This window comes from Saccostrea cucullata, unplaced genomic scaffold (assembly GCF_032062105.1).
Source record: "Saccostrea cucullata isolate Sc308-1 unplaced genomic scaffold, CSIRO_AGI_Scuc_v1 ctg927, whole genome shotgun sequence".
Lineage (NCBI taxonomy): Eukaryota > Metazoa > Mollusca > Bivalvia > Ostreida > Ostreidae > Saccostrea > Saccostrea cuccullata.
This window is the reverse complement of record NW_026920341.1, coordinates 123,585-139,053: the sequence shown is the minus strand read 5'-3', so window position 1 is coordinate 139,053 and position 15,469 is coordinate 123,585. Positions and strand designations below refer to the sequence as shown.

At 32.3% G+C, this 15,469-nt stretch overlaps 2 protein-coding genes across 2 annotated transcripts; one reads left to right on the top strand and one right to left on the bottom strand.

The window, feature by feature from the left end:
* Window positions 1-2,473: 2,473 nt before the first annotated feature.
* LOC134247192 (histone deacetylase complex subunit SAP18-like) lies at window positions 2,474-4,990 on the bottom strand. Its single transcript, XM_062729537.1, has 3 exons — window positions 4,883-4,990; window positions 3,661-3,767; window positions 2,474-2,985 (listed from the first exon to the last, which is right to left on the bottom strand). The coding sequence occupies exons 1-3, from the start codon at window positions 4,949-4,951 to the stop codon at window positions 2,703-2,705; spliced, it is 459 nt and encodes a 152-aa protein (XP_062585521.1). The 5' UTR covers window positions 4,952-4,990; the 3' UTR covers window positions 2,474-2,702.
* A 63-nt stretch (window positions 4,991-5,053) lies between these two features.
* On the top strand, window positions 5,054-11,483 carry LOC134247182 (uncharacterized). The gene is made up of 7 exons (XM_062729527.1): window positions 5,054-5,105; window positions 7,483-7,631; window positions 8,388-8,538; window positions 8,637-8,876; window positions 9,424-9,645; window positions 10,395-10,466; window positions 10,808-11,483. Exons 1-7 carry the CDS (start codon window positions 5,057-5,059, stop codon window positions 10,981-10,983), a joined length of 1,059 nt encoding a protein of 352 aa, XP_062585511.1. The 5' UTR covers window positions 5,054-5,056; the 3' UTR covers window positions 10,984-11,483.
* The last annotated feature ends 3,986 nt before the right edge of the window (window positions 11,484-15,469 follow it).

Here is a 15,469-nt window from a genome sequence, read left to right as displayed (position 1 = left end):
ACCCGTTTTGTTACCCTTCTTTTAATCATTTGTAACATAAACCACGTGATATTGGAGTCAAAGGTCGGGCATAGGCCGATTAGCTGCATAAAAACTGTGTAAAAGATTTTCTCCTTTTTTATATTTGAAGAAGATTTACTGTGATTTGTTGAATTACTTATGGGTTGTAATTTTTTCTCAAATTTTCAATGATCTTCGTGTATTGCTTCTCTCGTTGCCAAACGTTATATAAAAACGTATCGTATTATTTGCATAAAGAATGGCATTCCTACATTTTTCACATGCACTCTACCATAGAACGTCTATTAGTTTATATGCCCTTGTAAAACACTATGATAAAGAAGACAATTATACTTTCATTCATATACGATGTACGATCATTATTTTAGCTCACCTGAGCTGAAAGGTCAGGTGAGCTTTTCTGATCACCCGTTGACTGTCTTCCATCTGTTTGTCTGTTAACTTCACATTTTCAGATTCTTTTTAAGAACTACTGCGCCAATTTTAACCGAAACGGATACAAAGCAATCTTGGTTGAAGGTGAAATTTAATTGTTAAATGGTCAAGTCCTCTGAAAAGGGGAGTTAATCAAGAAAGAGCAAAAACTGCATGGGTTAGGTTATTGAAAAGTCTTCTTCCCAAGAACGACTGGGCTAGAAAAGTTAAAACTTTTGTAAAACCATCCTAGTGTAGTGTCGATTCTTCTTTCTTAAAATCATGCCCCTTGGGGAATGGATGAGCACAATAGAAAAATCCAATTTTTACATTGAAATAATATCTCCTCAAGAACCACTTGGCTTGAATCGATTACACATGTATTAATAAACTTATGTAAAAGCATCCTGGGGTAGTGAAGATAACAAATTAAATGGTTCAAATTTTGACCCCTGGGGGTAGAATGGGGGTCATTATAGATACACGTGTATTACATAGGGTGAAGAAAAACCGGGCCAAGGTTACTCAGGTGAGCGTTGTGGCCCATGTGCCTCTTTTTTATCTTGAGTAACCTGTTCCGTTTAACTGCACAGAGACAATGATAATCAAAATTAAAAAGCGATATAATGATTAAGTTGGAAGTATCATTTGCTAATTCAAAATATCAGTGCAGTTTTCAAAACATCTGTTTGGACAGGTATTCGGATTACCTGCTAGCATAAATCTTTCATCACTATTCTTGTCATTCTGTTTACTTTACGGACGACTTTATCTATCCATCTATTCCTAAAAGGATATGGCTACTTTTTTCAGAGATCAAATAGATTATACGATATTTGTGAAAGACGCTTTGTCTTTTTTTAACAAAATATTATTGACAATTTAATTCATTTTTACTGCTAAAATATGTCAATTCTCATTGGTAAGACTAATTTAGGTCTGGAAAAAGCAAAGATAAATTAGTTCTTTGCCCCAGTAGGTATTGATTTTTTAAGATTCGTTCAACTGCTATGTCACATTGACTTGCATTCTATCACGAAGGTCAAAATTCAAACTCATGCTGTTAGATGTAGCAACAACAACAAAATTTGTGGTCATCTCTACATCGAAAGAAGAACTTTTTGCGTGTAACCCCCCCCCCCCCCAATTTTATTCTGCTCCATGTTTGTGTATATAAATGAACTTCATGAGATCAACTGAGCTAAAAGTAAAAGATTTTTTGTAGACTCGCACTATATTCCTTACAAGTATTTAAAGTATGATGGGACAAATTTCTGCGAACAATTGGTGACCTCGTACATAGTCTTAATATACATGTATACGACTTTCAACACATTCCCTACAATAAATTGAAGTCCAAATTAACAACAAAATATATTGATAAAAGTTATGACTTCACTGAAATTCTCATTCACCAACTTCATTTATTTATGATATCCGAGTTGGTTCGATACGCAAGAACATACTCTACATACGAACAATTCCTAAATCGAGGCAAACTATCGACAAATATGTTGATGATATAAGGATATTAAAAGTCCACAATCCTCAACTTGGTTTCTCTTTAAAGGATACTTCTTACTCTTAAGTATGGTTGACTCTGATCCCGTGACTCTTCAAATGAAAATGAAATTGCTAAAAGTTTACAGACTAATAAACCGAAGAGTGATAAAATTTGATCAGAGGAGCTCACTTAAGATTTCAGGTAAGGTGAGCTAGCTAAAAAGGGATAATCACCATGTCGCCAGAAATATTCCAGAAGTCACAATTTTTGAAAACATTTTAAAGCTAGGCAATCAGGTACTCCTAGTCTTTAGACAAAGCCTTATATGTCTGTAGAGGTTCCGGCTTTACGGACCGTGGATATCGGCCTGGATGTCTCAATGGTTAGAGCACCTGACTAGTAATACAGGGGTCCCGGGTTCAATTCCCAGTCCAGCCACATGTTTTCTTCGTGCATTTCTCCTTTCTAATTACATGTCCAAAGAATGTATGAACATTTAAGGCAAATTAAAGTATTAAAGAAAATTCGATCTAATTTTTCAATTTTACTTCAAAGTAGAGATCATCATCTCTAGCAATTGCTGCACGTTTGTATTAAAATGATGATTGAAATGAACACATTTCTCATGAGAATGTGAATGGTGAAAAAAAATAAAAAGTACTTTGAAATCTCATATATACTCCATGCAAGTATTTCATATGTCTATCTGTTACAAAACATCCTTTCACAAAGATTCCTCTTTTACAAAACTCAATTCATTCACTCAATATGGCGGTCTGTTTCTCCTTGGATTTGGTCTGTCATTTCTGGGTGGAGTGATGGCAATGTCCAGGAAATCTCCGATGACAAACTTTTTACTGGCGAGGCTAATTCCGTCATCTTGGCCGCGGTGACCGGCGCAGGTGGTTCCGATCTCCCGCAGTCTATAAACTGGTGCCCTTGGATCAGGATACACAATGGCAAAATCAAAGAACGTTCCTTTCCTCCTGGCCTCTGGGTTAACCTCCTTGACCAGACTTGTCAGCTCTTTCAGGGTTGCATCTAGCCTGTTCACGAAACAAACATGAGGAATAAATTAGTTTTTTTTTTCCTCGTAAAAATTGGTTTTTCAGTATATTAACAAAGACATAGACAAAAGTGAACTAATTTGTTTTTTTTTTTAATATCTGTGACAGATATGATACTAGGATTTATACTAGCCTTTAAGGAGGCTGGGGGGTCAGCAAGTTAACCACAAATTAACCACCAGATTTAACTTATTTTTTTAGATACGGTTTCTTAAGCTGTCAACAATCATTAGGCAAAGAAAAAAATCATACATTTTAGTTTTAAAATTTGATCATTTTTGTATATTTTTATATGGAGATCTTCTTTTAAAGGAGATAGAAATAGTCTGAAAATGGCTGCCACCCCCCAGCCTCGTTAAATGTGATATATCTTATTATAATAAAATCAATGTATTACAGACAGTGTTTGTTCATGTACATGTCCCTTGTGTCAGACTTGTTATGTGTAGATCTGAAGTTCATTAGCTGGGGTCTGTCCCCGGTGTCTAACCATGTACAAATCTGAAGTTAATTAGCTGGGGTATGTCCACTATGACTTACCACGTGTAGATCTGATTTTTATTAGTTGGGGGGGGGGGGTGTTCTGTCCCCTGTGACTTAGTACCATGTATAAATCTGAAGTTCATTAGCTGGGGTCTGTCCCCTGTGACTTACCATGTGTAGATCTGAAGTTCATTAGCTGGGGTCTGTCCCCTGTGGTAATCACTCATTGGATTATGACGTCCTAGATTGCTGAAGACTCTTAGAAGAAGAGGACAGGTCTGAAATCACATGTTAACAAACATAATTCTTTTTTCATGTTGATTAATGTTTCTTTAGATTGGTTTGTCTAAGAGTGTGAAATTTATTGACTTCCAAAAGTAATGGTTTTCAGAAAGATTTAGCCGAATTTAATAGGAACAGTTGGCTAGCATCAATAAAAGTGTACAAGTAACACAAGAGAATTAGCTTCTCTTTTAAATTAATGTTTGTTAGTACATGTATATGTGGTTCACAAAATGTTAGGAAAGATATTTCACTAGTTCTTCTGTGTCCATAAAATTAAATCAATCTTGCAGTATATTCAACAAGACATTGTCCCATGCTTAATGGATGACATGGATCCAGGGACTGAAGTTAAAAAAGCACTATAGTAGGCAGTGTGTCCACTCTAGGGTTTTCATGGTTTTGTCCTAGAAGTAGAAGGGGCCCAGGGGGTGACCCCTCATGAGCTCCTTGATTCTAGATGTTTGCAGAGTAAAAATAAAGTAGACCGAGTAGCTTTTTTTTTTTTTTTTTTTTTTTACATTTTTCTTGACAAAAGTATGATTTAAGTGAATTTTTAATTACTTTGACAAAATTAGGGGCTCTCAACATGGTCACTGCTGGATGCTTTTCTCTTCAGAGAAGTGGACAGGCTTTCGCCTACATCCACGTAGGCGAAAGCCTGTCCACTTCTCTAAAGAGAATATGCCGGATGCCTATGGCCCCCCTTAGACCTGCCTCTGAATGGGCATTTTCTCTGTCGACCATGAAAGATATTTCAATGAGCTCATCTGCAAAGTACTTTCCTAGATTCTCATTCCTTTCCAACTGATGGTAATCATTAAAATTCTGTGGAATCACAATTCATTTCAGACTGGAGATTGAAAATTTATGCAGATTTCTTGTAGGTTTTTAAGGTCTTTTTAAGGTCCTAAAAACATTTCAATTTGTTCAATTATTGGGGAAATAGAAAAATAGGCCTTTAATTTTAATGTAAACGTTAGAAAAATGCATAACATTGGATAGCTTGTATAGAGTTGAGAAGTCTTTCACATGCTGCACAGCGTTTGACTTTTTACTGATGAAAAGTAGAATACAAGTCTGATTGAAAAACACGCGTTTAGAATGTTACCTTTTCTCTATCAACCGGCTTTTCCGGCTCTCTTTGCTCTTCAACAACCATAGACTCAACCGTGGCCATGTTTACTTTTTAATCAAAGCGTCCAAATGACGGTGAGCGAGAATTTTTAATCGAAATATTTGATGAACGAGTCTCCTAAGAATTCATTCATTTCCGGATTTCAAGATGGAAAAATTTGTTTTGTTTATGTTTTTAAAAATATCATTTATAGCGGGTAAGTCTTATCAAAGTTAACATATGTAACTTTCGTGGATTGCCCTTTCCCAGTGCATTTGTTATATTTACCTATTTTAAACATAGGCACTCCCTATCTTTTTTTTATGTTTTATTTTGAAGCTTTTTTCCATTTACAATGATTTACATAAACTGATAAATACAAACCCGTAGAATACAATTTCCACCCACTCACCACCACAATTACACACACTCACACAGTACACTTTCTAAACTTAAATAATTAATACATAGATGTAAATATATGACAGTTATACATATGATTTATCCATGAACAAAACAAATATACCAAATTGAGTATATAGCAGCTCCGGCTGTATAGATATAACAAAAGTACAATCTAAATTTGATTTTTCATCACTTGTTGTACACATTATCATACAGGGCCCATTTACTGAGTATGTTTTCCTTATATTGAAAAACTTTTTCACAATATTTTTCTATGTTCATTGTTTCTGTAATACTTTAATTATCTTACTGCATCAATAAGGCCATTCTTAAAAAAATCCTTTTTTGCGGTAACGCGCCTCCTCATTTTAGGTGTGAGTAGGTAGGTAGGCTTTTTTTTTTTTTTTTTTTTTTTTTTTTTTTTTTTTTGAGACAAAATGTAGAGGTATTAACTATTTCTTAGATTTCACCTTACTAATCAAACAAGAAAATTAAAGCATTCTAAATGAATTCAATCTTTTATTGCCCAAATATAAGAACACATCAGTTCTTTTTTAAAAACAGCGTAGGTGCAATGGAGACGTAAAAAAGATATCAATCGGATAAAAACAGAAAATGGATAATATGTAAAAAAAAAAAGAAGATTTTTGAACCGATAAAAAAAATCCAGTAGGGTGGATTTTGGTGAGTCGGTCGCGTTACCGCAAAAAAACATTTTTTTAAGGATGGCCTAAATAATGACTTTTTGTCTTGTGATCATGAATAGTAAATAATTTTTTTTGCAACTAATATAAGAAAATTTTCTAAGCAACTTCCTTCTACATTACCATGAAAACAGTTCTTTTGGATATTTTATAATCTTTTTCAATGACATTAAACCATTTTACAAATTCATTCCAAAATTCAATCACATATATACAATCATAAAATAAGTGAATTATTCCTCTCTCTCTATCTTAATTATTAAAAAAAAATATATATATCTACTATACTATAAACAGTGTTTATCAGGTTGGGACCAATCGCCCAAATGGGATATAATAGTCTGTTTAGGATATAATATCCCAAATGGGCTATAAATTTACAGTGGCAAAAATGACAATTTTTATTCTAGCAATAAATATCATAAATCTGCATCAAAACACTTGAAAAGGAATAACTTTTGGTAAGCAAGTTTATCTGCAACCCAACAGTTTGTAAGATTGATCCCCAAGAAGTTACTGAACTTCCGAGGGATCAATCTCCTAAACAATGGGCATACAGGAAAATTTGTCAACCAAAAGTTTTTCCTTTTTAAGTTTCCTAATACGAAATTTTGAGATTTATAGCCAAAATAAAAAATTTCATTTTTTGCACTGTAAATTTATAGCCCATTTGGGATATTATATCCCAAATGGACTATTATATCCCATTTGGGCGATTGGTCCTAAACCTGTTTATAGTATAGTAGAGATATATTTTTATACCCCCCGCTTGAAAAGCGGGAGGGTATTTATACCCCCCGCTTGAAAAGCGGGAGGGTATATAGTAATCGTTAATTCCGTCCGTCTGTACGTCTGTCCGTCCGTCCGTCTGTCCATCCGTCCTTCCGTCTGTCCGTCCGTCCGTCTGTTACGCTTTGGGGTACCCATCTCTTATCCGCAACTCCTCCTAAACCACTGAGTAAAATTTGATGCAACTTTCACAGAATCTTTATTACATATTGCCATTGTGCACCTCCTATTTTACTTTTTGATCCGACACATATTTTGAGTTTTTCCAGCCACAGGAAAACATGGACTTTTTCACCAGTTTTAACCATATGGGAGGCGGGGGGTATCATTTAGTGAGCTCATCGCTCACAGTACCTCTAGTTTTAACAATTAAGATGGGGAGTGCCTATGATTTTGAAAGACATTATTGGCTTTAACGATTTTTTGTAAATTTTAAATGAGGAGGGATTTTCTAACATGTGTAATGTCGGAGATATGGCAAGGAATCAGTGCTGACTATTACCTATGTTCACATGTAACCTTGTTACAAGACTATCTTTTCAAGTAACAAAGAACAGGGGTTACAAATACATGATATATATCTTTAAAAAGATTCTATTTTTTTTAAATCTTGCCAAATATGGGTTGTTCACTATGCCTGCATGAAGTTCATGTTTATCATCTTACAAAATATCTCATGTTTTATGCCTGTTGTAGGGGACATCATTTTGCAAACAGATGAGTTTTGTTCTGTCTGTTATGAAGAGTATTGTAGAAACCCAGCGTATTATCGAACCAAGTACAACTTTCAGAACAGCATAGATGGATATGAGGATGTGAGGTCGCAGTCTTATAATTTTTACCAGGTATGATACAGGATAAGCATCGCATTTATTTGTTTGCTTAATGTCCGTTCAAGAATGCTTTGCACCTACCTGATCACCATTAATTGTCGAGAAAGAACAGTGAGATATCTTTTATTGTTCTTTTTGACAGTGATTCACCTCAGTATTTTTCCTCGGTTTGATACACGTTACAAAATCTCTATTTTGGGTTCAGTTCTTTTGCAAGAAAAATATTTTACTACATTTAGTAAAAGGAAGTAGAAAACAACAGTTGACTTTGTTTCATTTTGTCAAAATGTGTTGTAATTTGTATAAAAAATAACAGAACTGAGACCAAATTTTACAATTTATATGTATCGAACTGTGAAGGAGGTGTATCGTTTCATCCCTAGTGTCTTGACCATTAAATTTGATAGCATTAACAGTTGCAGATACCAAATTAGAAGATAGTTTACATGTATTCCCTTGAAAATTTGCAAACCTGAAACAGAAAAGGCAAAAATGTATGGCTGCATGGATCATGAATTTAAAGCGAAACGGCTGTGTTACTATAGTCAGATACTTTACCAACTAAGCTACCCAGGCTTATATTCTCAATCCAGACCAGCATGCCTTGCTCCTTAAATTGTCTACACTCTTAAAGTTCTCATTTAGTCCTTCCAGCACCTGCAAGTCCAGTGGGTGATCATGGCACCAATTCTGACCATGATACACAAATGTTTCATTTCAATTAACTTTTATTGACATGGTAATAGCAAAGCCATTCCTTCTTTACAGGACTCAAGGAACTGCATTGTATCTATAAAGGCCAAACCAGAGCACCAGATCACAGTCAGTTTAGACGTCCTGGACATTGATGCTAACCATGGCCCTGTTAACGAAGATGGCATTCCATCCTACTGCAAAGATTTTTTGAAACTTTTTAATGGTTTGTCATATTATTCAAAATACATGTTAATCAGATTAAGTTTCTCACTCGATCCAACCCACAATTTCATATTTATTTGACACTTTTCCCCTTTGCAGGGCCCCGTGTTGACAATGCCAGACTGATCCCTGGATTTCCTCCTGGAGGTCTGTGTGGGAAAATCCGATCCTCTGCAGATTTCCCCAATCTGAGATCTTTCAAAACTACACAGAATGAACTGACTGTACAGTTTGTTACTGACAATAAAAAAGACAGCAAAATCGGATTCACGCTCCGGATAAGGCAGATTCCTTACTCTAATCCGGGGAACCTGTATCCAGATGGCAGTAATCCTGGAGGTATATTTAACTATCTGCAATAATGTACACTGTAGCTCTCTCAGATTTTGTTTATCCTATGCCTTAGCCTCTCCCAATCAAAAAAAAATAAAGAAAAAAAGATGTCTATATTGCAGCTAATGTTGAAAATGATGGGAGATTTTTATTCTAATTTTTTTTTTAATTTGTTACAACTGTTATTACTGTAAGAGCAGCAATATTCATTGGGGATTAACTTTTATTTATTTTTTCACAATTATCAACAAAATTTAATCCCATTCAACATTGCATATATCTATTTATTGAATATTGAATTGTTACTTCCAAACAATGAAATAAAAGTGCGCAAAACCTTTTTAAATGTCTTGAATAAATAATAAAATTTTATCCCCATATAAATTTTTGCTGCTACAGTTAATTGCAGGAAATAGAAAATGGTAAAGGCCAATCTTAAGGGAAACAATGCCATTAAAAACTGCATAAAATTTCTCTTAAATGATATGTTCTAGTATCAAATAAAAGAAAGATTGTTTGAAGAATAATACCTTTTGCTGATATTTTTTCAAAGGTTGGAGTGATGGCTCTTTCAATGAGTTCCAGAATAACTGGGATGAGCAGATTGTGATCCCCGGGGGACAGGGTCCAGGCAGTGGGAATGACTACGACAAAGAAACCAATGGTCTGACCTGTTACTCCTGTAGTTACTGTAATGTGGAACCATTCAAACCCGAGGACTCCGGGGTAGGAACAGAAACAGGGTGTCATGTCTGCTCCAAAGAGTGGGACGATGGTAGGTTTTAAGTGATAATTTAGAAAAATAAAAAAACAATTGTGAAAAATTATTTCATTCAGAATAGGTTTATCTGAATTTAATGTTAATTGGTCCTTTAACTGTTTCTGTAAAACTTGGCAACAAGAGGGTCACTTGTGAAGAATGTGGTTGGTGAGGTTTTGGTAACTGAAAGTGATGTAGAAAATGATAATATGTTGTAGTTAAGATTATTAGGCGAATTTATTAAGAGTTATGTCCCCCTTCCACATTATCAAATTGAAAACAAACCTCAATTTTTGCATTTGATATAGTGTATTTGGAGGCTGCTTGACGAAACGAAAGCACAGATTGACAATGATTAATAATGAGTGCATGATAATATTTTAACATGTCTTGAGATAACTTTGAACATTTATACACTGTATAATTATGCAAATGATAATAATTCAAATCAAATGAATGTGAAAAAAATTTGCTCAACATGTATCTGGCATCGAAAAACACAGACAATTCATCAACTGTTTGTTATATTTATAAATATTAACTCAGTTCACTTTATTTGTTACCCATGACCTCACCTTATATAGAGAGGGTATTCAAAGGCAGTTTGCTTGCTGGCCAATGCAGTCAGTTTTCTGAATAAAATTAATATTGTTTAAATCAACTGCTTTAACATGTTTAAGGAGCAAATAAAATCAAATAGGATGTGTGCTATTTTGATTGCATTAATATTTGTTTTTTCTGTAAATCTTCATTTTATTCTGTAGAATATCAGGTCGCCAGAAGAAAATGTTACTCCCAGATTGAATATTATAGAGTGCTACAAAGCTTGGGAACAGGTCATTATCACTTTTATTAATTGAATGTTTTTTTCTTTTATCTGAATGTTTTTAATCAATATGAGAGATTCCTCAAAAGATTCACAAAAAATCCAAAATTTAATTCATCTTAAAGTATGAGATGTTTAAAGTAATGGTTAAAGAAATATTGAACATTTTTAATGCAAAGAACTTCAAAGCAATTTTTCATTTGAAAAAAAATATATATATACATCATCACTTAAGTTCTCTCCACTTGTGCATTGTAATGAATAATCAGATTTATATCCCTTGTGAAAATACAGTCTTGTAAAGTGTGATTATAAGCAGTATTTTTAAAGGTCTCGGTCTTTTTTTTTCAGTGTTGGAGCCAGTTACAGACTACATCGGTTGTAAGAAATTTATCACCACCTACCAACGAGCTGTTAACTACTGCTTTTGCAAAGGCAACAAGTGCAATGCTGGCAATCATGTCATATACAATCCAATAGTTATGATTTTTAGCCTTTTATTAGTGAGATTTTTATACAAGCTATGAAAACTTTTGAAAAAGAAGCTATTTTATATCTTCAAGGTTGTGCCATTGTTTTTCAAAGGAATATATAATGACTTCAAAAACATATCATTTTTGATAATTTTTATAAATATATATTTTGAAATTCATTCCAATTGTTTATATTTTTTAATTCATTCCAATTGTGTAACTTTATATTTTATACTGATGCTTTTCTTGTTGTAAATTTTATTGAAAAGAAAATCTTGTTATTGTATGGTTGTTATATACAGTCAGTCCTCATTATCGTAAACTCACTGGGACCAATTAATATAAACAAAGATATCTAAAGATTTGAGATAAAGAGATTAAAATGTTCTAAAATAAAACATGACTGGGACTTTCAAAACACTTTGATGTAGTATAGGAGATATTGATATTTAAAAATACATGTACTGAAGTCCAACTGTTCTTGTAAAATGTGCAAAATGTTATTCATATCAGTTTAATTGTTTTGTCATCTGTACCCATTCCTGTTTTTTTTCATTTTCATAAGATCACCTCCTTATATAAAGGTACATCAGATTCAAAGCTTATTTTTATATGCACTATGGCATTAATATTAAATTCACTGTTTGTGAATTATCATATTTGTTGCTAATAATTTGAATTTTATCATTTGATAATTCTTTTTCATGCACTTAACATCATACATTCACTGTAGTTTATGAAGACATTATAAAAAGTCCTTTCAAGTGTAATTTTGCCTACTAGATTAATCCTCTATACACACAAAAGTTCCTGGATCAATTGTTCTTTTGTACACTTTAGACTATTTCCCATGTCATTTTATTTTCCTACACAAAGTCACATAAGGATGCCTAACACTATTATTTTTTTTCTTTTTCTTTTTTTTTTTGTGAAAGTTGTGACCTCATAATAACGTGAACCTTAACTTTCTTTATGATTGACAAAATTGCATTTCTATTGCAAGCATAACAATATAGGACAATTGCTGCACTTGTAGCTAAAATGATTAACTACAGAATGTAGAATTTATATTAGTTCATTTAATAAGTAACAATAGAGTGAGATGGGATTAATTGATTTGTACAAGTATTACATCTGATTCTTTTACTTTCCAAATGATATATCAATTTTTCATGCATATCTTAAATTCTGGAATTTTTATTTTGCATTTTAATATTTGCCACATAATACTAATTTACATGAATAATTTTATGTGTACATTTGATATGTTGATTGATGTCATCCTTACGTTGAGCATCAATTGTTTTCATTGTAAATCTGTTCCTTATTTTTACTTAAATGTTTGTTTATGCATTATGCATAGGGCTGGGCAATAATATCGATATTTCAATATATTGCAATACAATGACAAAAGATATTGTATCACAATACGATTTTGTAATACCGATATATTGGCAATATGCTTAGATTAAGGAATTTTGTCATTAAATATAAAAATGGACTTATGAAACTTTGTTATTAAGCCAAACATTAAGACAGAAGTTGTTTTGTGGGAACATTTCAGAGCATAACTTTTAAGATTTTTTTCCGTGTTGGTTATTTATCTTAGTTATGTACATTCTGCTTGTAAATTAAAGTAAATATAGTGAAAAAATGTAATTTTTATTACGTTGAAAATATTGCAATATATGGCAATATGAAATCTCGGGCCAATACCCAGTTCTAATTATGCAATAACAATTGGCATCAACACCAGGTTTCTACCTATTTCAACTAACTACTTTCATTTGATAAAAGTAAAGTATTTTATTTGAAAAAAAATTTATCTGGTTCCTTATAAAATGTAATTCTTTGTTGTAATTTGCTTTTTTTCATTTATGGATAAACATGTACAATGATCTTCTATTTTTTATGATTAAACTTATTTAGTATTTTGGTTCACAGTAATCTGTAAAAACTAAAAAGTCTTAAACAAATGATTATGGATTGCTTTGGAAAAAATCCTTTCATTATTACATGTAACACATACTTTTATACAGATATAAAAGATGTAAGTCTATTATGAATATTATGATTTTATTTCTTTCTATTCTTGTTTTTACAAGGATCATTTCTGCAAAAATACTGTACAAGTTTAAAATAATTAAAATTTATAACAATCATCTAACATTATTTATGTGCCCGGATCAATATTGTTTTTGTCCTGTCTGTTCGTCTGTTTATCTGTTTGTTTGTCTGTCTGTCATCAACTTTAACCTTCGCCATAACTTTTGAGAGATAGAGACTTCATATTTGGTATGCATACACCACTAATAAAGTCCTTTCAAATGACATCAAGATCAATGACCTTGTGACCTTGACTGTGACCTATATGCTAAAAATAGCTTTTTCCACTGTTTGTCAAAACTTTTGAACCATAGGAGATAGGGACTTCATATTTGGTATACTTACGCCACTAATAAAGTTCCTTGAAAAGTCAACAAGGTCAATGATCTTGTGACCTTGACTGTGACCTATATGCTAAAAATAGCTTTTTACACTTTTTGCCTTAACTTTTGAACAATAGGAGAAAGGGACTTCATATTTGATGTGAATACTCCACCCATTAAGTTCTTTCGAATGACACCAAGGTATATGACCTTGTGACCTTGACTATGAAAGATATGCTAAAAATAGATTTTTTTTAACTTTGTTGCCGCCGGGGCGCATAGTGTTTCACCAACACATTTTGTTCTACTTGACTTTGTCTCAAAAACAGATTTACATTGACAGACAATACTCTAATATATATATATATATATATATATATATATATATATATATATATATATATATATATATATATATATATATATATATATATATATATATATATATATATGCGGGCTCATCAGTAGATTTGAAGTTGAATTTCAAATCTACTGATGAGCCCGCATGGGGCGAATTAGATTACAATCACCATTTGAACAAATATATATAAACTGGCATATATAAGGAAGAACAGTGCACTACATATATTTACATAATTATGATTACTTAATAAGTTTGTATGAATGTAACTTGGAGAAGAAAGATTTTTCAAAATATGAATAATTATTTACAATCAGCAGTATTAATTGTAATTATACTCCGCGCAAGAAGTTGCGTGAGGTATAATGTTTTTGACCCGTCTGTCTCTCAGTCCTGTTTTTTTGTCAGTGCAACTCCTCATAAACCGCCGCACACAATTTTGTCAGACTTTGCAGGTATTTAGGACATAATGTGTAGATGTGCATATTACCGGGAAATTCCGATTCCTTTATTTTTTTCCTGGATATTTAGCACTTTGAGTTTTGGGGGAGCGTGGAGTATGTGAGTTTGCTCACTTTTTCTTTCATTTCATCGTGAGAACAAGAGTGAGTCTGATTAGGCGTATTTGAATGCAATTAATTTTAGCAGTTTTATGTCATTAAGAACATATCAAATATCTATTTGCAGTAACAAATGTAGGATTTTGATTTCAACATATTTTATTGTTTAGATGTCAAAGCAAAAGAATTGGACACACGTTCTTAAAACTCAGAAATCCTCTCCTGTATAACACAATATATATTATACACAAAATATTGATACAGGAACAAAAGGAAAATGTGAATATCTGCTAACAAAGGTAATGCATGTACAAAATCTAATTGATGTAGTATGTACATTCAATCTAAATACAAATGTAGGATCTTGTGACAATTCATATTAACCATACGGCAGGCACAAGAAGACACGCGACCCAAAATTCAAATAACATATAACTTTATTAATAATCTTGTTTTGGTACTGTATATATATATTAGTATTAAAAAAAAATGGAAGAAAATTTGATAAAAGATAAATTTTAAAATGAGCATGAATAAATTCGCGGATTATTTTCAAGACCTGATTAACGCAATTATACGATATTTAGAATATTTCTTTTATTATCACTATTATATGTTTTGTATAATTTCTCTTTAATACACGGATTTGATAATAATTCTTTCATTTTGAAATATAATATCTTTATTATTATTATCTTTCTTTCAATTATCCTTAAAACTTGAAGTAACAAACTTCTTTCAAGAGTGTTGCATGTCTACTCACATGTTTGCCATGCACTCATAAAAAATATCTAGACATAATTATAAATTTCATTTTCGCATGAAATCTACATATAAATGTCAAGAAAATTTTTTTTTTAACCGAAGTGATGGGTCTCATTCATTAACAGTATCAAAAACATTTGTAATATCTCAAAATAAATGAAACGAAAGATGCATTTTATTGACGACTTCTGACTCCACACTCTTCTTATTTTACGTTATCGAGGACTAAAATGCTGAGCTTCATAGTAAAAAATATAATATAATGACGCAAACAAGGTTTAAATATTATGATGTTCTTAAATATAAAATTTGTAATTAAATAATAATCGAAAAGTTGAGGCTTGAAACTATTGTATAATTTTCATTGATCTTGAGAGACTACCAAATAACGAACAATTCAGTTTTAAACACAGGCCTTAAAAGTG

Bases quoted from the DNA above. Each gene is read 5' to 3' on its own strand.
- LOC134247192 (XM_062729537.1), bottom strand. From the start codon at position 4,951: ATGGCCACGGTTGAGTCTATGGTTGTTGAAGAGCAAAGAGAGCCGGAA. The intron at 3,768-4,882 runs GTAACATTCTAA...ATGTGATTTCAG, and splicing joins AGCCGGTTGATAGAGAAAAG to ACCTGTCCTCTTCTTCTAAG. The intron at 2,986-3,660 runs GTAAGTCACAGG...TTTCGTGAACAG, and splicing joins GAACTTCAGATCTACACATG to GCTAGATGCAACCCTGAAAG.
- LOC134247182 (XM_062729527.1), top strand. From the start codon at position 5,057: ATGGAAAAATTTGTTTTGTTTATGTTTTTAAAAATATCATTTATAGCG. The intron at 7,632-8,387 runs GTATGATACAGG...CCTTCTTTACAG, and splicing joins AGTCTTATAATTTTTACCAG to GACTCAAGGAACTGCATTGT. The intron at 8,539-8,636 runs GTTTGTCATATT...TCCCCTTTGCAG, and splicing joins TTTTTTGAAACTTTTTAATG to GGCCCCGTGTTGACAATGCC.